Consider the following 22603-nt stretch of genomic DNA (forward strand, 5'->3'; position numbering starts at 1 on the left):
TCGCTTTTGATAAGTCTCTTTTAGATTCTATTTCAGAGAGAAACTGGTTTTGGTTTGTGTTATTTATTATTTATTTAACAATCAGTTGTTAACGCTGTTGTGTAATTTAATTTAAAATATCACTCCTTTTCATTTAGATTTCTTCGGATCCCAAGCCTCGATTTTCGGTGTTGTTGTTGAGTACGGCATATATTGCTCTACAATAAAGAAGAAACTATAATTAGTTTTGTTGCTCAGTTATTTGTTTTTTTATTTGTTATTGGTATTTGTGTTTTTCATTGAACTGAGAAGTGATGGGTGGTAAGTGGCGCAGTTATTAACGGCGATTTCTCTACTTTTTTCATGCAATCTGGCGAGAAAATTCTAAGTTCGATTCCAAAAATGCCACATTTGTCCAATTGTCTCTCTTGAGAAGCTTTGTCAGGTGAGTTCGTTGCCCTAGAAAATCAACTGACTACTTAAAACGTTAAACGTTTAAAAATTTTTTTTTTATTTGATTTTTTAAATGAAGAACCTTTCAAGAATATTCTGTGAAAATTTTAGATGAATCGGAGCAAAACTTACAAAGATACAGCCATGTAAGTGTTGCTACCTACCTGGCTCAACCGTGCGCCATTTGTACCTAGCAACTGTTTCACTCACTCAACGTTTTCAAAGTCGGTGCCCCTCATAACTTTAAAACTACTGCACCGATCCTTTTGAAATTTGGAACACTTTTTCTGTAGATGTTTTACAAGGTAACGCCGAAGAGTTTTTTTCGAATTTGTTGATACTTTTGTTTTTACGGTAAATAATTCACCGATTTTTTACACGAAAATCGTGTTTTTGACTTTAACGTGTTCCCAAAAATCGAAAAATTTTTAATTTCAAAAAACCCTCTCGGCGTTACCCGGAGAAAACGATTATCTAACGAAATAACTTTGGTTTTTTGATTTCAGATGATTTAACACCGAGTTATGAGAGGCACCGCAAAACTACTTTTTTTTGAGATGCGTCCGCATAATTTCTGCCATTGCCGTATTTTTAAATATTTTTGGATGAAAATTTCACAAAATATACTTCAAATGCTATAGTTTTATGTAGTAAAAGATTTGACGAATAAATTTTAACTGTATCATCAAAAAAAAAAAAATCATAAAAATGTGCCTTTTTTTCCATGAATTAACGTTACCCCCCCTTAAAAAAATGAATGCTAAGATTTACCCAATGTATCTAAAGAATTAAGAACATATAATCTTAGCACGCTATTAATCCCAACAAATTATTATGAATTACTTTCCATTCTTTTACTGCGCATATATTACATTTCGAATTCTATCTTTTAGCTGACTCTTACCAGAATTTTATTATAGGAGTATATTCGTTGAACCAGTATTTTTAGAATAGTGTGAGTGAGAAATTGCTTTTCCTACTTCTTGTTTAGATTCAAGAATGATAGAATAAAAGATGATGCCTTCCGAACGCAAATTTAGTGAAATTTTTTGAATACCCTCCAATCGATCAGAATGTGCGATGAACCCAGTATCAAAAAAAAAAAGCTTGCATACTCATGAACAGATTTTACTAGGCATGAAAAGATATCTAATAGTGCCAACGGGTGAATAAATTCTTAGCTTAACTTTGAGTCGAGATAAACTCCTAAGTCTCTAAGCGTAATGACTCGGTTAGACACAACATGCGTTTCATGCATATAATTGAACAAAATAGGGGCAGATGAAGTGTGAAAATGTTATGATTTTACATTTGCCAAAGTTAGCGATAAACGATTGTTGGTTTACCATGAAAGATTTACGCAATCTTCAAAATTTCGAATAGGATGATGTAGCTTTAGATCGTCGGCGTAGAGTAAGCACACGCCAAAATTGGAAACTTCTACAATATCGTTAATGAAAATTCTACAAAGCAATGCACCTAAAAGGCTACCTTGAGATACCGCAGTATATACTAAAATCCTACGAGAGTTACTTTTGCCAAGTTTAACAACCTGCTGTTCTTCAGATACGATTTAAGCCAATTAAAAGCAAAAGAGTGGCATCTAAAACTTTCTAATTGGGTGAGCAGTAATTTCAAGATTACGATTACTGTCTTTCGCTGAATAGCTGAACTCTTTATTAACGTTGAGGAAATATTGCACACTTTTTTCGAAGGCCAATGGCGTATAGCCTAACTAGTGCGTTTACTGAAAAGAAGTACAAATCACGAAGCGCATTTTCATCAAAGAACAATTTTAACAAGCAAAACTACCGCAATTGGGTATTGGAAAACTCGCACATACGTGATCGCCGAAAAACCAACTCACCTTCCGGAAGCGACAGTTTGGTACGAATTTTGAAGATGCATCATTTACCCATTTTTCTTTGGAAATACTCTTTGAAACGTCATTTCCATCAAGCGCCACAGAGGCATTATTAACGATTATGTGGCGGGAAATTGAAGGCATACGCTTGGACTAACTTTGGCTATAGTAGGATGGCGCGCCATCCCAAAATCAATATTTTGCACTCCGTCTAGGCGATGCCAATTGGTCACCTCGGAGCTCGGAATAATTCATGAACGATTCAGCACCTTAAGGCGAATATCAAGCATATTGATATTGATAGAACCAGAAACCGTCACTTGGACACCTAGGTTAACAGCATACGTTGCTACAAATTGAGCCGAGCCATCCACATGAATAAAATCGTGTTCTATAAATGATCGGAATGTTTGTTCTTTCGAATAAGCCATAATGCATAGGGTTGTTCAATAGGTGCGCTTCAACTTTTTTCCGATAGGGAGGGCGAACGACGCAATATTTTTTACTTTTCGCTTGTCATTTGTAAACTTCATTAGTATACATTTCATCATGGAACGCTACACACTTGAGCAACGATTGCAAATCGTGCAAAATTTTTATGAAAATAATCGTTCTGTTGCTGCTACTTTAAGAGCATTACGGCCATTTTACGGTCCATTTAACAAGCCGCCCCGTTTTGGGGTTATGTGAAGTCAAGCCGGCGACGATTTGTGAGCTCAGAGCCAATATTGAACGCGAAATTGCTGGAATTTCGGCCGATTTAAGCAAAAGAGTGTTCGAAAATTGGGTTCAACGATTGGACTTCGTAAAACGTGCACGAGGTGGTTATGCAAAAGAAATCGAATTTTATACTTAAATGTATATGTTCAAACTCGATAATAAAAAAAAATTAGTTAAAAAAGTCAAACCGTTTGTGTTTTATTCAAAAAAGTTCAAAAGTTGAAGCGCTCTAACTGAACAACCCTTAACCTTAAACTTAATAAAAAGTGCGCCAGCCAGTTTGATGTACGCACAGTTGAAGTTTCCTTATTTTCTGTTTTGAACATATTTTTTTTTTAAATGTATGCTGAAAACGAACGTCATTTTATTATACTATGGAATCCTGATTCAGTTATTATTTATTATTGAATCATGCTATGGAATTAACCAAAACATATTCATAAAAAATTGATATTTGATTTTTTAGAAATTCCAAAAATAAACCATAAAATGGGAATCGCTGTATAAACTACTCATTCACACTATTATATAATTCAACTAGCCCATTTACTGGAAATTTATATATTTACCTTTGGTGCCGGACAGGTTTTCACTGTGATCAGCCATCCACTTATATTTGGGGCGACTACCATCACGAGTTGGTGGCAAATCGGTCTGTAAATAAAATGATAATGCAAGTAAACGGCTAAGCACAAAATGTATTTTTGTACCTTGTAATGCATCCAACCGTACCAGTCAGCGGGTATTTGGGAACCGTCATATTCCAAATTTAAATGATCCGCATATTCCACCCAGCGGTTGCGGCCATAAAAGTAGTACGGATTTTCATAATACCTGTTGCCATACTTATCTGTACCTACGAGTGTTCCAATTTTTAGATCATCATACCTAAAATATAATATTATCAGTTATTTTGAACCGAGTTTTGTTTGATATTAATGGATGTCGCTTATATAAGCGCAAGGGATATATTAACCAAATATCACTGACCTGTACATCTTCATATAGGCTTGCTTAATTCCACCTGCTTGGCGGATCATTTGAAATATTTTACCGAGCCGGTCTAGGCCTAAATACTTCGCCATCGTTACCTAATTAATTTTGAGTAAATAACTAATATTTTCAAAAGAAAATATTCAGAAAAACTTGTCCATACCTTAACCCAATGTAAGCGATCTGATGTCAAAAACAGCTGGTTTTCCGTCAATCAGTTTGGAAAGATATTACAATACAATTATCGAGAACAAACAATCGATAATTTTATGTCAAGCGTTTAGAGAATATGATAATGCTAAATTCCCACGCCACGTAATTCACTCCCTAATAGTATGCGAACTACTTTGATTCCTCGACGCATTTGAAATTCTCTTTGGCAACTATCTATTGGTAATGGGGGCAAAGTAAGTTACAACTGAGATTCTGGTATTTTGAATGGGAATATTGTATTAATTTATTCATTTCATTTTCCGTCAATAAGCAAAAGTGCAGCTTCCAACACTTCTTTCAGCAAGTAAATGAAGGGTCTCCAAAAAGTGACACCTCAATTTTAGTAGAGAGTAATTTCTAGACGGTACTTTATTTATGTTATCTTTGACATTTATCCAGTAGATAGACATACAATTTTACACGATATAATAACGCGTTAAAATTATAGAAACTCATGAGAATGGACGTTCTGTTGAGAATATTGCTGCTGCATCGCAGAGATATTTAATTGTACACGTGCTCATGGCTGGCATCTAAATGATGTGCCTTTTTACATATAATTGTTAACAACCGTATTTTGAATAAAAATAATGAAACCTGAAAAAAGAAAGTTTTAACGTTTTATTTGAAAATAATATCTGGGCGCGTCTTTTGAAAGACTTTGTACTGTAGCTGAATAAAAATCTAAAAACGCATAGAATGCGGTTCTAGCATTCGTTTTGGTCTGATTTCGATAAATTTTCAATAAAAATTAGGAGACTAAAGATTTGTTTGCTGCTCGCAAGGCAATTGACACTGAATTAGCGCTTACACGGTCGGTGTACCTGTCGATGTCGTCTATGAAAAACCTCGAAATATTTTTGATGCGTTATAATCTAGCACTAGAACCTTTTGAAATTTTCAAATTTTGAAGTATGGTTTATTATTCCACCATGGAATCATCCAGCACAAAAATTATGTAAAAACTGATGTGAGAAATATTGAACGTGCAGGCTGCATGCCAAGCAACGCGTTATCCATCAATATCGAATGTTTTTCGTCAATCCAAATATCGCGATATTTTTCGAAGTCTGCGTCTATCGGTTTTTCGGTTTGGCTGATAACTGTCATATTTGACATCTTTGATAAGTTCTTCTTCGAGTGAATCATTTTTGTAATTTCTTTTGATTGTAACTAAAAATTCCACATTTCCTATTGTGTATTTAAGGCCATCATCTGTTGACTGCCAAGAAAAGATATGGCGAAGAACACCTCTAGTTCGGCTTTCCGCAAAATTGATGTGGATCAATATAATGAGGACAACTTTAAAGAGGACGAAGCGGACGCAATCTCAGCGACTGTAGGCCCAGATGAGAACGAAATAACAACACTCCTCACACAAGGAAAATCTGTTGAGGCACTGGTTAATGCCCTACAGAATGCGCCCTTACGCTGCAAACATCAGCAAGTAAAGGTACGTGCGACAAATTCTTTTAACAACGCTTTCATATAATGCATACTCGTTCACTTTTACCTAATGCTATTTAGGACAACGCCTTGAATATAACGCTGCGTGTGCTGCTCTCTATCAAGTCATCACAGATGGATCAAGCTGTAGAGGCGCTTGAACAAAACGACTTAATAGACATTTTAATGAAGTATATTTATCGCGGTTTCGAAATACCATCGGAAGGTTCTAGCGGACATCTGTTGCAATGGCACGAAAAAGCATTTGCCAAAGGTGGTGTTGGCTGTATAGTGCGGGTGCTCTCGGATACGAATCGAGCATAAGCTTTATTCGTAATCGAACATAAACTTAGACTTAAGTGAATGAAAAGAGCAAACAAAAAGCAAACATTTGGGCTATTAATTCTAATACTTCCATAGCAGTACTGATATGAATAATTATTTGAAACTATTACATTCAAATATGTTGGTTATTAAAAAAAATGTAGCAATTCACTGGCGTATTTTGTTGCAATTGTTATTGTGCAAGTCGTACTGCATGAGTTTGCATATGGAAACCGGTGTGTCTGAGCCTGTCGTAGTCAATATGTTTATCATGTCTTTTTTTTATTTGTAACGCTACACTTCAAACCAGAAAAGAAATTGTTCATGTTTATTTTTTAAATAAAAGTATTAAAGTGTTCATTTTCACTACATACATACGTATTTGTATATCTATTGAATTAATATTGATTTTTTGTATGGCAAAAAAAAAAAATAGTTATGGCAATTTGTATTTGCGATGTGGCAATGCGTATTAATAAACGGGCAGCAATTAGGAAAACACGATCACCTCGGGTTAAATGCATCACCAATTCAAAATTCGATTATCAATAATTTTAGAATTGTTTCTGCTGTTAATGCAAGGATTTTTTTATGTCCAGCTGCGTGACCTAAAAGTAGATAAAGGTAAATATATACAGAATATATATAAATATACATATTTAAGATCGTCGACCGTTTCCATACGTAAAATCGACTGTCATTGAAAAATATTCACAACAAAAGATAGTTGCTAACTACAGCTCCCGATTTTGTTCGCATATTTTCGCACAGCAACAAGTACTGGCACACCTGCTCGATACTTAATATTTGAAAATCTTCGTGCTTGAGCTAAGTCTAACGAGTAAATTGAGCGATGCGAGGTTTATTTTTTTTTTTAAGTTGAGCAAAGAACGAAATTCGAGCAAGCGGGTATAGATCTATTTCTCAAGTTCCCATGACGGTCGGTTCTACGTTACCGGAACGACCCAGATGTATATCCGGCTAAGGACTGTCTCTCCAGCAGCATTTCCCGTGCATGTATGGGGAATGTTTATGCTGCTACAACAACAAGAGCTACTTCTCGATACACGGCTATATATATTCTTTTTCTTAGCGTAACAGTCTTTCGTGAACCTTTGCTTCCTTCACAGCTTCTTGCCATCGTGCTTGATTTACAGCCACTTCCCTCCAACATTGCACGCGCATTTTCCTAAGATCAGCTTAAACATCTTCTAGCCACCTTTTCCTCTTTTTCTTTATCCAATTGGCCGAAGATCTAGTGCCTTTCTCGTTGATCGTCCCTTTTCATTCTAGCGACATGTCCCAGCCATCTAAGTCGCTGAGACTTAATAAATCTTATTATAGTTTCTTTCTTAACTATGCCCTCCACAGTCTAAGCGGTCATAGATCTTTCGGAGCACTCTTCTTTCAAAGCACATTAGCTGTTTTGTCTCGTTAGCTTTCAGCGTCCATAGTTCACTGCCAGATGTAAACACAGGTCGTATCAGTGCTTTATACATTCTTAATTTTTGCTCACGCGATAATATTTCAGATCTGAGCAAATTTAGATTAGCATATATGCTTTGTTGGCCCTTTAAACCCGTAAAAACAATGTAAATACAATATAAGTTTTATATATTTTTTAACAGGAATCATTTTATTTGATATTCACTGCTATGAAATTATATAATAGAGCACAGTAGGAGCATAGCTTTTTTCTATCTATTGAATTTGCTAGTTGCATTTGTTCATGAGTGAAAGTATATTAAGCATGAAAAAATTTCCACAAAAGCATTGTTTCTGACAATTAAACAAACATATATACTAACAAAGGCAACTAACAAATATCGACACATTTTTTCATAATTCACAGCATAACAAATAACTTTGACCCGTTACTTATAACAATTTATAAATTAACTGCTTCAAATCAAAAGGAAAATTTTATTATATTGAATTTACTCAATTTTAAAATCCATTAAAATGCAGTGTGGATGCTGTGTTTAATATTTTAATGTTTTTTTTTATAGTATTTAATTACTTCCATTAGTGCATTTTTCAAGTGGAATTTTTCGCTAATTTATGTAGATTTTCACTGTCACAAGTCTTTTTGGTTGCAAATCGAGCGAAAGCGATTGACAGATCTTACATAAAAAATAAATACAGTTAATATTTATATTTTAGCCAACGCTGTCGTGATTACAATTCAAGTACATTTAACCATTATGAACAAGTATGCTTATATTTTTTGATGTTTGTTTTTTCTTTTGCGAAGGTTAAACTGGAAAAAGAAAACTGAAGTAGTTAAAAATGTAACTTGACAATGAATTTGCGAATATATAATATATATGTATGCATGCATAATGAAGAATATAAATCACCAATTGGTGAAGAAGCGCAGCGTTGATGTCTTGTTTTGTATTTCGAATACATTTCACACACTACAGCACCTTCTCCATTTTACCACATATGCGTTTCGCGAATTTCGCTTATTATATGGTTTGCCCTGGTAAGCGCCTAAAGAAATATGGAGAAAAATGTAGATAAAGTTGTCAATAAATGCGATTTTGGCAACTTCAAAGTTTTGAATGGACGTACTTTTAACATATCGGCCGCCTCTTTTCGTCGAACAGCAATGTGGTCCGATTCGTTGAGTAAAGTTTCGGCTCTCTCTGACTTGTACAAATGTGTGACTAGCTCACTCTGCAAGTTATCCTTAACATAATTAACTAAGAAATGCATTATTGCTTTTGGTACAGAGTCCTGTATGGATTTGCGCACAATGTAGAAATACGATTTAATTAAGCGTTCTAAAAATAGAGTAAAAGGTAATAACACAAAAATTAATATTATAATAATTTGGATAATGAGGAGTGTATAAAAATATATTTTATCTCTACTTATATTATCTTATATTTCTCTATCTATTTATATACCATATAGTACACCCTTAAGTACCCTTAAGTAGTATTCTGGCTTATCTGCCTTCTATTACGTCCAAATAAAACTTAGAATTTCGAGTAAATAAGCCATTTTCAACATTATTCAGTTAGCAAATTTTTGCTTCACAGCATAACATATGAAACTATATATATATATATATATATCTGGCGCTTCCCCCCTTTTTGGGTGTTTGACCGAGCTCTTCCTTCTATTTGTGGCGTGCGGCTTGACGCCGTTTCACAAAAGGATCAATTTCGAACGGCAAATGGTTTTCACGAGGAACCTTTTCATGGCAGAAATACACTCACACCTTTGCCATTGCCTACCGAGGGGCGACTGCTAGTAGAAAAAACAACTTTTTCATTTTGGTGTTTCATGCACTGAGATTTGAGCCCACACACCAACCCGTTCGGCTACGGTGGCCGCCTACAGTGCCATAAAAAAATAATGAAATTGGCCCATTTCTTCAAGGATATCAGAAATTTTTGATTAGCCATCACGTTCATTACATCGTAAATCTTATGAAAAATAAATTTTATCTAAGCGGGTTTACTATAGATCATATTTCGTTGGAATGTGCAATGAGAGCTGGGTATCCATGTATGTAGTAGTGACATAATTCGTTCGGCCATATGCCACAATTAGCGTTGCTTTCAGTTAAAAAAATAAAAACAACAATACTCACCAATAACATCGCAATCCTTCTGTTCTTTATCGGTTAAACGCCTCGAACCATGTTGAGCCGGCATATCGGGTAATAAGTTAACCGGTTTCACTGGGCTCGAAATATTATTGTGTAAAGGTGTATTGTTTGCAGTATTATCTTGACTCTCCTGTGCGCGTACAGCCGGCAAAGTCGAGGGCGGCGGAGGCAAAATAGTTGATAGCCAGCTGTGACCGACGGCGTTCTCACCGAAATGGTTCTGAAAATTAAGTCGAAAAAATCCGATATGAAATATCAAATCATGTGAAATCTAGTTTAATTCACTGACTTGCTCTTGAGTATCATTTTGTATTTGTTGTTGTTGTTGTTGCTGCTGCTGCTGCAAATGATGTCCTGCTGACACTTGAGGTGATGAATTTGAATTGCGTGGAGTATTAGCACGTCGCTGCACTTGTGCACTCAAATGGCTGAATGGCTCAATAATATTGTCCGCCTTCAGTAAGCTGGGTACGAGTGCGGCGTCCTTATGGAAATCAGGGTGTTTGGTGTTAATATAGGCTAACTCAATAGCTACTAAATTTTCAACCATCACATTTGTGGCGGGGAGACGTCTACGCAGAAGCTGCGTAACGACGTCAACAATTTTTTCATGCAACTTCGGAAAACTGGAAGTGAAAATTATATTATTATAGTTTCACTGTTTGATTTAAGAATGTTCCATTTACCGTAACATTTCCTGTTGTACTTCATTTCCGCAATGTTGCACAATTCGTTGCATTTCCTCGTGTATCAACTCCACACAACGCAGTGAAGGCTCCTCCAATCGTCGTATTTGCCTTTTCACCAACAATTCGAATGAAACTTCGGGTACAAACAGTGCCGGGCGGGGACCAGTCGCATTGCGTATAGCCGTTAATATATCCATTTTACTTAAACCGGCCAAGGGATGTATGGAATCGAGGGTGCGACCAAAAGTCTCGTGAAAAATATAACAAATGCGTGCACCGCCACAGAGTTCCGTCGTTTCAATATTGCGAGCAGTACCTTCGATTGTGCAGCAATAAGCACTAGCAAACTTGGTTATAATTTGCAACAGCGTTTGACTCTTGTCCGACACGTCCTCGCCATATGAGTGAAGTAATGATTGGAATTGTGATGACATCACGTTGACGCGAGTCTACGAATTGAGTAAATAAAGTTGAATTTTTCAATCAAATGAAATATAAAAAAAATATATACTTTCAAGTCTGGCAAACAATCGCGTATGTGGTGCATGAGTAAACGATTCAGCGTCTTTGCCAAGTATGGTGTGCCATTGCGAGTAGCCAAAGTGGGATATTTTCTTTGCAAAAATGCAGCTTCGTCCTTAAGTTGGTCATCGATTTGTTTCTTATCAATTATATCTTGTTGCGACCGATTTACGACGCCAATAATGCCCAATTTTACAGGTATCACACGACCACACAATATATCAATGGCGTCAGTGCCCGCATCCATTAGATCGAGTTTGGTTACCACAGCCAGGGTGCGTCTACCTTCAGGGTCACATTCTTTAGCCAATTTAAGTGCCTCACTCGTTGCCATATCAGTATTTGCTGCTGTCACTGCCAAAATTATTGAATTGGGGTTATCAATGAACTTCAAAACCAAGTCTTTGATTTGCGCTTCGATATCTTCCGGCTGATCACCTACTGGTACTTTGGTGATGCCTGGCAAATCGACAAGCGTTAAATTCACAACCCGTGTTGAGAATATTTTTAGGTTGATAGGTTCTGGACAAATTCCTTTATTGGAACCGGCAGCACGATCGGTCTCTTCCTCGATTTCATTACGAATTTGGTTAAAATCCGTAAAGATCTTTTTGGTATGTAAAAATTTTCCCCATTCATCCACATTGACTGTACCTGTAAAATAAATGAAGTTTTATTTACTCATATCTGCAGATAGTAAGAAATTACACTCTCACCATTTTCAGCTGAACGATGTTCTCTATCATCCAGTGGACAATGAATTAGCTGTAAAACTAGAGGGCGACGCGTTACAATACCAGTACCTCGGGGTAGAAAGGAGCGTCCCACTAAACTCTCGATAACTGAACTTTTGCCGGAGCTCTATAAAATTAAGGTAATATATTATCTTTATTATTTATTTATTTCAATATTAAATATAATTAAAATAAAAAATTAATATGTTTACAGCACTTGGTACCAAGGCTACCGGATAAGGTAATATAATTGACATGTAAATTTGTTATTATTTCGGCATTTTTAGAAGCGCAAGGTGTATAACAACAAAAAAAAAAATAACAGTTTAGTTGCGTAACAATTTCTTATGGACATTGTCTGTATAAAATCCTAATTTTTAATTGTATTCTACGCCAATTACCATTGACAAATTATTTTACATATTTTTATGTTAATCGAGTTTGTGTATTACATTACATGTCTTACTGGGTATCAAGCATCAAAAAAAGGAAATAAAATATTGTTAATATGTAGGAAGAAAATAAAGTAACTATTTTTTAATGTATAAAAGTGCTGCTCAATCTGGATTCTTGGTGCATTCTGCAAGTCTCGTGCATGGTGTTCTCGAATATAAATAATTATGATAGATGGCGTGTGTCAGAATGTGTTGGCGAAGCAGCTGTGTGCTGCCGTTATTGCAACAAAGTGCCTACCGCCACATGCAGTATTGATTTTTTACCTTAAATGCGTTCACTGTTAATGGATTACATAAACAATCTATAAACATTTTGATTTATACTATTCCGATATATTGTCCTTTACACTATTATAGTTTCCGGTTATTATATAAGAAATATAGAGCTCAAGGAACGTTTAAATATCACCGCAAACAGTATTGTGGATGTCATAACCATGAATAGCATATCAGCATAAGAAAACGGTCTTTAATTTGCACACGCTAGGATATGCGATTGTGGTATGCCATTTAAGTGCCGTTTTTCTAGTCCGCCATACATATATGTACATATTATTGTTAAGGGGCAATGCTATAGAATCGCGCTTACCTGACTTCCAAGTACTACAATCTGTGGCAATTGTATAGAATCCGAGCCTACTGTGTTGAAAACATCTTGCAATTTATTAATAACCGGAATAAGTGCTTCCATTTTGACAAAGACACTGGCGTAAGATTTCAACTTAAAATTTCATTAATATCTCGCACCCTTATTATATTTCTGTTATATTTTATAACTTTTTTCGATGTGCAGCATAAAAATACACTAATTCGCCAATTTTCTTTTATTGGCTGTCTACTCACTCAGTGGAAAACCTAAAATACTGACAGTAGAGAACGTTGCCAGCTGAATGTACACAATTGCAAGCTCTGTCCGTAATTTGTAAACTAACGTCATTTTATGAACGTACTTTGTATACTTTGTGTTAACTAGCGGATACAAGTCGTACAAACGTATTAATAGGGCTATCACAATGGGTCCGTTGCGAGAACACATTTGACTGACGTGACTTGTAAAATTATCCGTAGTGCCACATGAAAGTATTGCCGCATATAAACAAACAAAAAACCGCTGTTCTTGTCGTGAAAGCAAATATTATATATGTATAATGTGTTTAAACAGTTTTTTGTTGGTTGTGAAATCTATGACAAAATTAATACGTATTCAGCCGAAATAGGGTTTAAATACATAGAATTTATGTTAACCGACTTGGTTAAGCTTAGCTCTTTCTGTACTCTTTTAGGCTTTTTTGAAGAGATAAAGGTGCATTTGAATAGCCTCAATTGATTTAAATTCCATTTATTTGCTGCATTTTATTTGATATAATAAACAACAACACCGATAAAAATTTGTGCGATACAAAACTGTTCCTTCTTTAAACAGTCATTTTCGCCGCACTTGAGGTATGTCAAAATTAGAAAGTTGCCAATTTTTGTGCATTCCGGCATTTACAACGGCAATTTTTTTTGATTTATCGAGCGTAGAGGTCACCTATTTACACTTTTCCTCATATCTTAGGCTTTTATGGTAAATCTTAGAGTATGATCTTTAATGATAGAATACAAGATTGCGCGTTCCGAATTCGCTGCGACGTCAACGGTATGAATATACAAACAAAAAGAAGAGACATTTCTTGTTTGTGATGGGGAAGACTATCAACGTCACGCCCTACGATTATACAAGCAAAAGTTATGGAATTTACTTTACGAAACAAAAAAACCTACATTTGGAGGTATTTTTATAATTCGTCCTTTCAAAATTTAACTTTATTTTTATTAGTTTGTTCAATTTGAAAATCATAAATCTTTAAATCTCAATATTACCAAGTCATTCACTGAATATTTAGAGACAATTTTTATTTTATTTGGTTTATGACGCCAGTCATCGCGATAACAAGGTAACGGTTTTCGGAAGGCCCCACTTTTAGTTTCTATATACCGTGATTCTGTGCACCATGACCATTCACGAATTGCCTGGTTTTTTACAATTTTACAATTTTTTTTTGGTCTCCTTCACAATTTTTGAGATGTTCAGCCACCTCCTTCACATAATAATTTTTCTTATAATATCTGTGTATCTGTATATGCATTATTAAAACTTTACTTTTTCTGGTTTAATTAAATTTTTTTAAATTTTGCTTATATTAACGCTTTCGTTTTCGTTTGACAGCTAATATCGATAGATTTTGGATAAGAATTAGAGAAGACACAAAGTAATTGAGACTAAATTACTTACAAATGAGGTGACTCGCTTTCAAAATTTCGTATGGCGAAGTACGTAACTCGAAGTGAATTGGGAAGTACATTACGAATGAGAAAGCAAATTGCACACAGTGGGGGAAATTACGTGAAATACTTGACATTTATTTTGATATTTGTGTATTCACTGTGCCGCCCTAGAACGAAATTTGTATACACACGCATACAATCATAGAGTAATGGCCGCGATCGAAAGTTCTACTTGTTAAATACAGCTACAGAGAATTCCGCGACATCATGGCGCCAAATATCCACTCCGTGTACATTTCATATGTTTGTTCTTATCCATAATCATATGTTTGTTCTTGTTGTAAAATGTTACATAATATATACACATATACTGATAGGTGTATTCATATTTTCATTGCATACTTCCAGGCGGGAGGCATTAAAATCAATGGAATTACCTGCCGATATTCAATTTCTTGCCCTGGGTGATTTCAATTCGGGCAATTTTACTACTAGGTAGTGCTGGCTGATCTGTAAAAAGATCTCACTTATACCTCTAGGCTCAGTGCTATGTACAATATTTCGAGTCGAAGATATTATTTTATGTTATTCTTAATACACATCTTCGCGATCTTTAACAAGCTGTCCAGTCTTTTGTCAGCAATTTGTCGAGTCCTACAAAGAGCAGGCATTCGCTTCGTTGCATGTGTTAGATGTTTCGCGCTGGACTAATCCCATTTTGAATGCGTGATGTGGGGTGCGACAGTGACCCGTAAATTCTCCAACCAATATTTTGCAGTCTTTCCTAGACAGTGGTAAAATAAAGTTTGTAGTTTTCGTATTCCAAGTCCTTAGCATAATTTTGGCAGTTTTGCACGAGGTTTAGTGTTCCCATATCGACTGCGTTTCCAGAGCTGGTTCCCGATGGGTATACATACAAGTGACGTGCTCAATTTCGGCAACCGAATACCTGCCTTAGCGAGCTTATCGGCTCTCTCATATCCTTCTATTCCTTTGTGTTCTGGTATCCCGTAAATAGTGACTTGCCCATTTCCGCAGAGTTCATAGTTCATCCATTTTAGATTTGCACTGTTGAACACTTTCCGAGTTAGTGCAAGAAGCCATTAGCTTTAACAGCTGCTCGGCTATCAATGAAAATGTTTGCCCGAGTATTAAGAGGAGTAAATTCCAGAGTTAATTCAGCTGTTTTTGTTGCGGCATAGATTTTAGCTTGAAATATATTTCATTAATTAGGGAGTCTGAAATACTTTTGGGGATTAAATTGCGGATAAAAGACAGACGCTCCTACTCCTTCCGCCAATTTGGACACATCTGTAAAGAAATTTTATGAATGGCATGCGGATTTCAGACCTCTCTGCCATCCATTCTGCTCTATAATGACGCTAGGCTTTTTGCCAAATTTAATTAAGTTGTCTGACCTTCCATTTGGGTTATACTAAAAACTTAAAGAATTTAAGGAAAAATTCATTTGTGAAGTTTAAAGAATATTGAATGTTTTGTCTTTCGGATTGTTTGTACATAATAATTACATTTTGAATTATGAAGATAATTTCAAAACCAATTCAAAAGCTTTTTGGAGTTTTATAGAATCTAAAAAGACCTGCTCTAACATTCCATCTGCCTTATTCTTTAATGGTAAAAGTGTGAACTCTGCTAATGAAGCTGCGAATCTATTAAAGGGGATTTCAGTAGACCGGCTGATTTGTTGTTTTTAGGCAATAACGAAAAGCTTTTCCATTCGTATACTATACTTCTAACTTCAACCGCATGCCCACTGTGCAACATAGTTCGTCCTTTCCCTTTTCTTTTCTATTTTCTTCTGTCGTGACATTCCAAAACGTTGTTGTTGGCCTAGTGCCATCACCTTTAAGGGATTATATACAGTTAGAATTTTCAAAAAATCAATTTTTTAAATTTTATTTTCTTAATGTATGTACATATGTATATTTAAGAATACCCACAGAAAACTTAATATCGTTCCGGTGAATATTTTCAAAGTTACATGCAAATTTGAAAAGGCGTTTCAGAGTGATTGAAAGTGTTTTTCAGATTTTAAACGCGTTTTTCTCAAAATGGTGTTTTCAAAGTCGGTGATCAACATTACTCGAAAACCGCTGAACCGATTAGTCGCAATTTTTAACACGAGCTTCTTAACTATACTTTTTAGCAATTCATCGAAGATTTTTTCTTACTGACAAATATATATTTTTTTAAAAACAATTTAAGCCCGAAATTTTGGTCAAAAATAAATTTTTTGTTTAAGAAACCGCCAATTTGTCAAATAAAAATTTATTTTGCTTATTCCTTCGATTTATTACTAGATTTGAAATTACTTTAACGAAATCAGTTTGGTTTTTTAATTTCAGAGGATCCAGTTCAGAGATATAGTGGTCCCCGCAAGACATTTTTTTTTTAGAGGAGCTCCCGGTGGTCAGCTGTAGCTCTTTTCCAAATGAATATTTTTACTAATACAGAGTGGGCCATATGGCGTTTTCTTTTTGAACCACCTATTTTTTTGAGAATGGTAACACAAATGACATGTCAAATGTGTTCATAATTTACGCTATACGCTTGAACAAAATTGGGAAATATTGAAAACCATTTCCAAAGTGGTGAGTCTTCTTCTTCTTCCGCGATTACAGTAAATGGCGAGCGTTACCGTGACATGCTCAACGAGTTGTTTCCAAAAATTGAAGAGGATGACATGGACGACATTTGCTTTCAACAGGACGAATAATCAGCCGAATAATCAGAAATTCCGATATCAATTAGCTGCCTCGGAGTGTGATTTAAGACCGTTGGACTACTTTTTGTGGGGAGCCGTTAAGGACAAATGCTATGCGAACCAGAGACGATTGATGCTTTAAAACACGAAATCGAAGTTGCCATTCATGAAATTGGAGCCCAAACAATCGAAAATGTGCTTAAAAATTGGGTTGAGCGAATGGCCTACTGTAAAGCCAGTCGTGGCAGTCATCAAAAAATATTGATTAGTTTTTTTTGACGTGATAACGTCTTATAATTCGATTTAACAGGCTGCACGCACGAAAAAATGTGTCGTTACCTTGCTCATTAGTGTTACCTTGCTCATTGCCGTTACCTTGCTCATTTGTCGTTACCTTGCACATTGCCGTTACCTTGAATGAACTGCAAGCGAAAGCGCGGAGCGAACGACAAAGCAAACAAAGCAAACGAACGGCAACGTTCGACATCTTGCTCTCTCCTACTTAAGTGAGCGTATATGTGTATGTATATGCGCATATGTACATATATAAATTCACGTATTTGTATTTGCATATGCCTTCTTATTGATTATTATTAATTTGATTTACTTGAAGAATTTAAAATAAAACCAAGTTTGTTAATAATACCTGTTGTTTTGATGTTATTATTATTTTTTAATTTTATGTAGCCGGCTGCACGCACCAAAAAATGCGGCGTTATCTTGCTTGAACAGCATGTTATGTTATGTTATGTTATGATATGTTATGTTATGTTATGTTATGTTATGTTATGTTATGTTATATTATGTTATGTTATGTTATGTTATGTTATGTTATGTTATGTTATGTTATGTTATGTTATGTTATGTTATGTTATGTTATGTTATGTTATGTTATGTTATGTTATGTTATGTTATGTTATGTTATGTTATGTTATGTTATGTTATGTTATGTTATGTTATGTTATGTTATGTTATGTTATGTTATGTTATGTTATGTTATGTTATGTTATGTTATGTTATGTTATGTTATGTTATGTTATGTCATGTTATGTTATGTTATGTTATGTTATGTTATGTTAATGTTAATGATTGTGACGTTGAGTATATTGCGAATTCTGTTGACATAGTGAAAGTCTTATTATCTTCGGATGACGTTGCTAAGCGGATGGTTAAACTAAAGAATTCTTTACAAACAGATGTCGAGGACCTTGCGGCTGTTCTGCTTAAGAATTGTGTTTCATTTTGCTATCCTCTCCAGTTTATTTTTAACAGATCATCATCTACAGGTATTGAAGATATGACACAATATACAAAAGGAGGGAAAGTTATTTGTTTGTGAAAATTCATTGACTGGCTTGGTCATATTGAGATTTGTTAGACGCCCAATTTCACACGCGGCACTTACTTTTTGTTAGTTTGTTAGGGATTAGGCGTAGTCAGAGGCCCGAAAAAATGATGATTTTCAATAATTTTTTTTGCTAGTTAATTGCTTTATTTTATGTTTCGACTTGACTTAAGCAAATTTAAAAAAAAGGACAATTGTAAAAGTTATCGCTGTTTGTGTGGAGCGCGTTTCTCCAGAAGTCCCTTGCGGTGATCCTCACAAGCCCATGGAGATTCATCTAAAATCAATCGGACAAGAGAAATTAGTTTTATTAATAGATAAACTTGTGCCTGATCGAAGTTTTTTTTCAACATTAACAATATGGCGGCCTCAGGAAATATTTTTCAGATTTTCGAGAAAAAAAACGACAATTAATTGCTTAAAAAAATCGAAGTTCAGGCACGAGTCTTTTATGTTTTTCAAAAGCAGTACACATTTTATTGAAATCTACCAAGCGGTTTTAAGTTACAGTGATCACCAGTTCAAAAATAATAGTTTTGAGAAAAACGCATTTAAAATTTTGCTATCGGGCTCCGGAGCGCCCGAGCTCCCTTTGTTAATTGTTGAATAACTCGAAAAGTATTTATCGGAATCACTTCAAATTTTCACACAATATTTTTAAGATATCATACTTTAAGGAAATGGAAAGAATCCAATGTTTTGAAAATTGTGACTACACTTAACCCCTTAATTTAAAAATCACAGATCTCTAAATCGCAGTATTACCAAGCGATCCACGAAATATTTACAACCACGTAACTTCTCTTCCTTTTTGTTTTGTTTATTTAGAGTGATGACGTCATCAGTTGTCGAAATTGCAAAAATATAAAGTAGTGATTTTCGGAGGGCGCCACTTTCTGTATTCTGCACATCGCACTTTACAATTATTGTAGATTTATTATACCGAACAGAACACAAATAATTGCATGAAATATACAAACAACCTATTGCTATTCTTACCTTAATTTATTTTTTTCTTATTACCATTTACTTTTTTTTTTACTAGAAATTGAACACTTATTGTAACAAAAGCACGCTTATTGCTACACTCAGCGAAAAAATTATACCGGACAATCGAAAAAATCTCATAGAAAAACACTTACGAGGGACTAACTAACAAAAGTTTGAATTCAAATAAGGATACATTTTTATTTTTAACATTAATTTTCTCCACATAATCCCCGTTAATTTCACTACATTTTTTGATCTGTTAATGCACTGCAGAAAAAAGTCCTCAAAAACGCATTTTTGCCACTTCTCTTCATTGCTACCAAAGACTTTACTTCTATTTTTTTTAATTTTCAGAGATAACCAGAAATGACACGGTGCCAGATCCGCAGAATTTAGGCTGATGGACGAATTTCTTCAATGCCAGAAACCGCAAAGAAGTTATTTGTCATTTCAGTACTGTGAGCCGCCGCATTATCGTGGTGTAAGAAATAGCGCCGCAGCTCCTCGTTTTTCCTATTTTCAAGTAAATTTTTGAACACTTCTGGTATGCAATTTTGAGTATACCATTGGGCAGTTACTTACTGAGAAGAGTTATTGGAATAGCAGCAAACATTTTTTGCTCTGGTGAAGTAAACCGAGTGTCATCACTTTTGTTGCTTCGCTTTCACAGGTGGATTTGTTCCTTTCGGGCTCCAAACCGCTGTTGTTCGACTTCTGGCTCATACTTAAAAAATCAAGCTTCGCCAACTGTTACGATCAAATTTTCTTAAAAAATATTGAGCAAAATTTAATTTAGCTTCTTTTAGACCCTCATTCAAAATTCGTGGAACCTATTGAGCACATTTCTTTGTATCCTATGATCAGAAAGTACCGAGAATGTTTAAATAAAACAAAACAGAATTAAATTTCAGGTATATTTATTTTATCTCCTGAAAAATATGAGCCGTCTGAAGCAACACAGATGTGTCAACGTTTAACCTAGTTCTCCATGCACCCCTGGTAGGCCGAGGAAGGGATGGCCTTCAGCTCCTTCGTTGCATTCTCTTTGATCTCCTCTATCGACTGAAATCTCCTTCCGCGGAGTGGTAACTTCAACTTGGGAAACAAAAAGAAGTCGCACGGGGTCATATGAGGCGAATACGGTCCTTGCACGATGGTATTTACTTCGTGTTTGCACAATTTGGGCTCATGCAAAATCCAAGAATTGTTTGCCCACAGTTCCGGCAATTTGCAACGTACAGCATCTCTCAAACGCTTTAAAACGGATGTATAATATTCTTTATTGACTGTTTGGCCCGATAGAAGGTACTCATGGTGCACTACGCCTTGGCAATCGAAGAAAAGAGTCAACATCACCTTCCCGGTACTTTTTGATCATAGGGTATATGCAAATAATTTGCCGTCCTCCACAGAAAATATCCAGTTTGGAATCTTTGAGACCACTCCCAAATAGTCTTAAGAGATGGAGTGTCCGTTTTATATGCGTCACTGGCGGAAGTTCTACAGACATTGCATCAATTATTTTTCCTTCTTTCGATTTTTGTACGATTTTTCTGAAATTCTATATGAAACGCCGTAAGACTATAACAAAACTAGCGGTATTCTAAAATTTTTCCAAATAATACCATCGACTTATCGAAATTTTGTTAGTCCCCCATATACAGGTATAGATATGAATGCAACTGAGAATTCATTCATTATTTTATTTAATACAAAATATGTACATTTTTAACAGAAAGCTATGACGTGGGATTTCTATATCTATAAAAAAAAAAACAAATACGGTTTACTCAACCGAAAAAAATATGGTATACCGGGCAAAATACAAATATCCATGATACAATTATACAAGGTTAAGTAAAGTTTGACAACTGATTTCGGATGCTACTTAATCCATTGATGCAATTTAGAAGCAAGGGAAAAAGGGCATAAGTTTATCCCCTTTCTGAAAATGTAGTAAAAAATTGAAAAAGGTCGTTGTAAGCCATAGAATAATTTTATGTTATTTTATAAGTGGTACTTAATTATTTATATTTTTAACTTAACTATTCCCAGGGATTTGTGTCATATACCTCTATATATTATATGTATTTTCACTATGCATCGGGTTGGAATCTATATGTGCCACTTGTAAATCTACACTGAAGTAATAAATAAAACAACTTGAGAATAGTGGAAACTCTTAACGAGGAAAAACCACTTTTATTTCGTCACGTCCGCTAATCATACATTTGATTTTTTAACGAGATTGCCTGCTAAGTTACAAGTATGAAATCTGTGTTAAAAAAAAAGAGGTTGTCTGTAAAGTCGGTTTACTGACGATAGTTTAACGTGATAACGTCATAAGAAAATACTGATTGAATGGTTGCATTTTTCAAAAGAAAATTTTAATTTTATTTGTTTGATGGATATTTTGTATGGATATAGAGAATGAGTTAACATTAACATAACATAATATACTTTAACATAACATAACATAACATAACATAACATAACATAACATAACATAACATAACATAACATAACATAACATAACATAACATAACATAACATAACATAACATAACATAACATAACATAACATAACATAACATAACATAACATAACATAACATAACATAACATAACATAACATAACATAACATAACATAACATAGCATAACATAACATAACATAACATAACATAACATAACATAACATAACATAACATAACATAACATAACATAACATAACATAACATAACATAACATAACATAACATAACATAACATAACATAACATAACATAACATAACATAACATAACATAACATAACATAACATAACATAACATAACATAACATAACATAACATAACATAGCATATCATAACATAACATAACATGCTGTTCAAGCAAGGTAACGACGCATGAGCAGGATAACGACGCATTTTTTGATGCGTGCAGCCGGCTACATAGAATTATAAGACGTTATCACGTCAAAAAATAATAATAACATTAAAACAACAGGTATTATTAACAAACTTGGTTTTATTTTAAATTCTTCAAGTAAATCAAATTAATAATAATCAATAAGAAGGCATATGCAAATACAAATACGTGAATTTATATTATATATGTACATATGCGCATATACATATACCTATACGCTCACTTAAGTAGGAGAGAGCAAGATGTCGAACGTTGCCGTTCGTTTGCCTTGTTTGCTTTGTCGTTCGTTCCGCGCTTTCGCTTGCAGTTCATTCAAGGTAACGGCAATGAGCAA

The 22603-nt window shown here is 34.8% G+C and overlaps 3 protein-coding genes across 3 annotated transcripts; 1 reads left to right on the forward strand and 2 right to left on the reverse strand.

Annotated features, from left to right (window-relative positions):
- Positions 1 to 47: 47 nt before the first annotated feature.
- Positions 48 to 4276, reverse strand: LOC129248227 (probable NADH dehydrogenase [ubiquinone] 1 alpha subcomplex subunit 12). Its single transcript, XM_054887696.1, has 5 exons — positions 4173 to 4276; positions 4007 to 4107; positions 3727 to 3904; positions 3586 to 3670; positions 48 to 197 (listed from the first exon to the last, which is right to left on the reverse strand). Exons 2-5 carry the CDS (start codon positions 4099 to 4101, stop codon positions 130 to 132), a joined length of 426 nt encoding a protein of 141 aa, XP_054743671.1. The 5' UTR covers positions 4102 to 4107; positions 4173 to 4276; the 3' UTR covers positions 48 to 129.
- Positions 4277 to 5026: 750 nt separating this feature from the next.
- Positions 5027 to 6365, forward strand: LOC129249125 (actin-related protein 2/3 complex subunit 5). The gene is made up of 2 exons (XM_054888777.1): positions 5027 to 5675; positions 5750 to 6365. The coding sequence occupies exons 1-2, from the start codon at positions 5460 to 5462 to the stop codon at positions 5990 to 5992; spliced, it is 459 nt and encodes a 152-aa protein (XP_054744752.1). The 5' UTR covers positions 5027 to 5459; the 3' UTR covers positions 5993 to 6365.
- Positions 6366 to 8143: 1778 nt separating this feature from the next.
- LOC129247869 (dynamin-1-like protein) lies at positions 8144 to 12892 on the reverse strand. The gene is made up of 8 exons (XM_054887229.1): positions 12607 to 12892; positions 11545 to 11689; positions 10818 to 11482; positions 10304 to 10755; positions 9907 to 10243; positions 9600 to 9837; positions 8570 to 8781; positions 8144 to 8488 (listed from the first exon to the last, which is right to left on the reverse strand). The coding sequence occupies exons 1-8, from the start codon at positions 12706 to 12708 to the stop codon at positions 8432 to 8434; spliced, it is 2208 nt and encodes a 735-aa protein (XP_054743204.1). The 5' UTR covers positions 12709 to 12892; the 3' UTR covers positions 8144 to 8431.
- Between the last annotated feature and the right edge of the window lie 9711 nt (positions 12893 to 22603).

This window comes from Anastrepha obliqua, chromosome 5 (assembly GCF_027943255.1).
Source record: "Anastrepha obliqua isolate idAnaObli1 chromosome 5, idAnaObli1_1.0, whole genome shotgun sequence".
Taxonomy (NCBI): domain Eukaryota; kingdom Metazoa; phylum Arthropoda; class Insecta; order Diptera; family Tephritidae; genus Anastrepha; species Anastrepha obliqua.

What these genes read in the sequence shown, in the direction of transcription:
- LOC129248227 (XM_054887696.1), bottom strand. Translation starts at nt 4,101, where the DNA reads ATGGCGAAGTATTTAGGCCTAGACCGGCTCGGTAAAATATTTCAAATG. An exon ending in GCCTATATGAAGATGTACAG is followed by an intron (nt 3,905 to 4,006) that starts GTCAGTGATATT and finishes ATTATATTTTAG; the next exon opens with GTATGATGATCTAAAAATTG. An exon ending in AAACCTGTCCGGCACCAAAG is followed by an intron (nt 198 to 3,585) that starts GTAAATATATAA and finishes TCTTTATTGTAG; the next exon opens with AGCAATATATGCCGTACTCA.
- LOC129247869 (XM_054887229.1), bottom strand. Translation starts at nt 12,708, where the DNA reads ATGGAAGCACTTATTCCGGTTATTAATAAATTGCAAGATGTTTTCAAC. An exon ending in TTGTAGTACTTGGAAGTCAG is followed by an intron (nt 11,690 to 12,606) that starts GTAAGCGCGATT and finishes TTAATTTTATAG; the next exon opens with AGCTCCGGCAAAAGTTCAGT. An exon ending in GTACAACAGGAAATGTTACG is followed by an intron (nt 10,244 to 10,303) that starts GTAAATGGAACA and finishes TTTCACTTCCAG; the next exon opens with TTTTCCGAAGTTGCATGAAA.
- LOC129249125 (XM_054888777.1), top strand. Translation starts at nt 5,460, where the DNA reads ATGGCGAAGAACACCTCTAGTTCGGCTTTCCGCAAAATTGATGTGGAT. An exon ending in GCAAACATCAGCAAGTAAAG is followed by an intron (nt 5,676 to 5,749) that starts GTACGTGCGACA and finishes AATGCTATTTAG; the next exon opens with GACAACGCCTTGAATATAAC.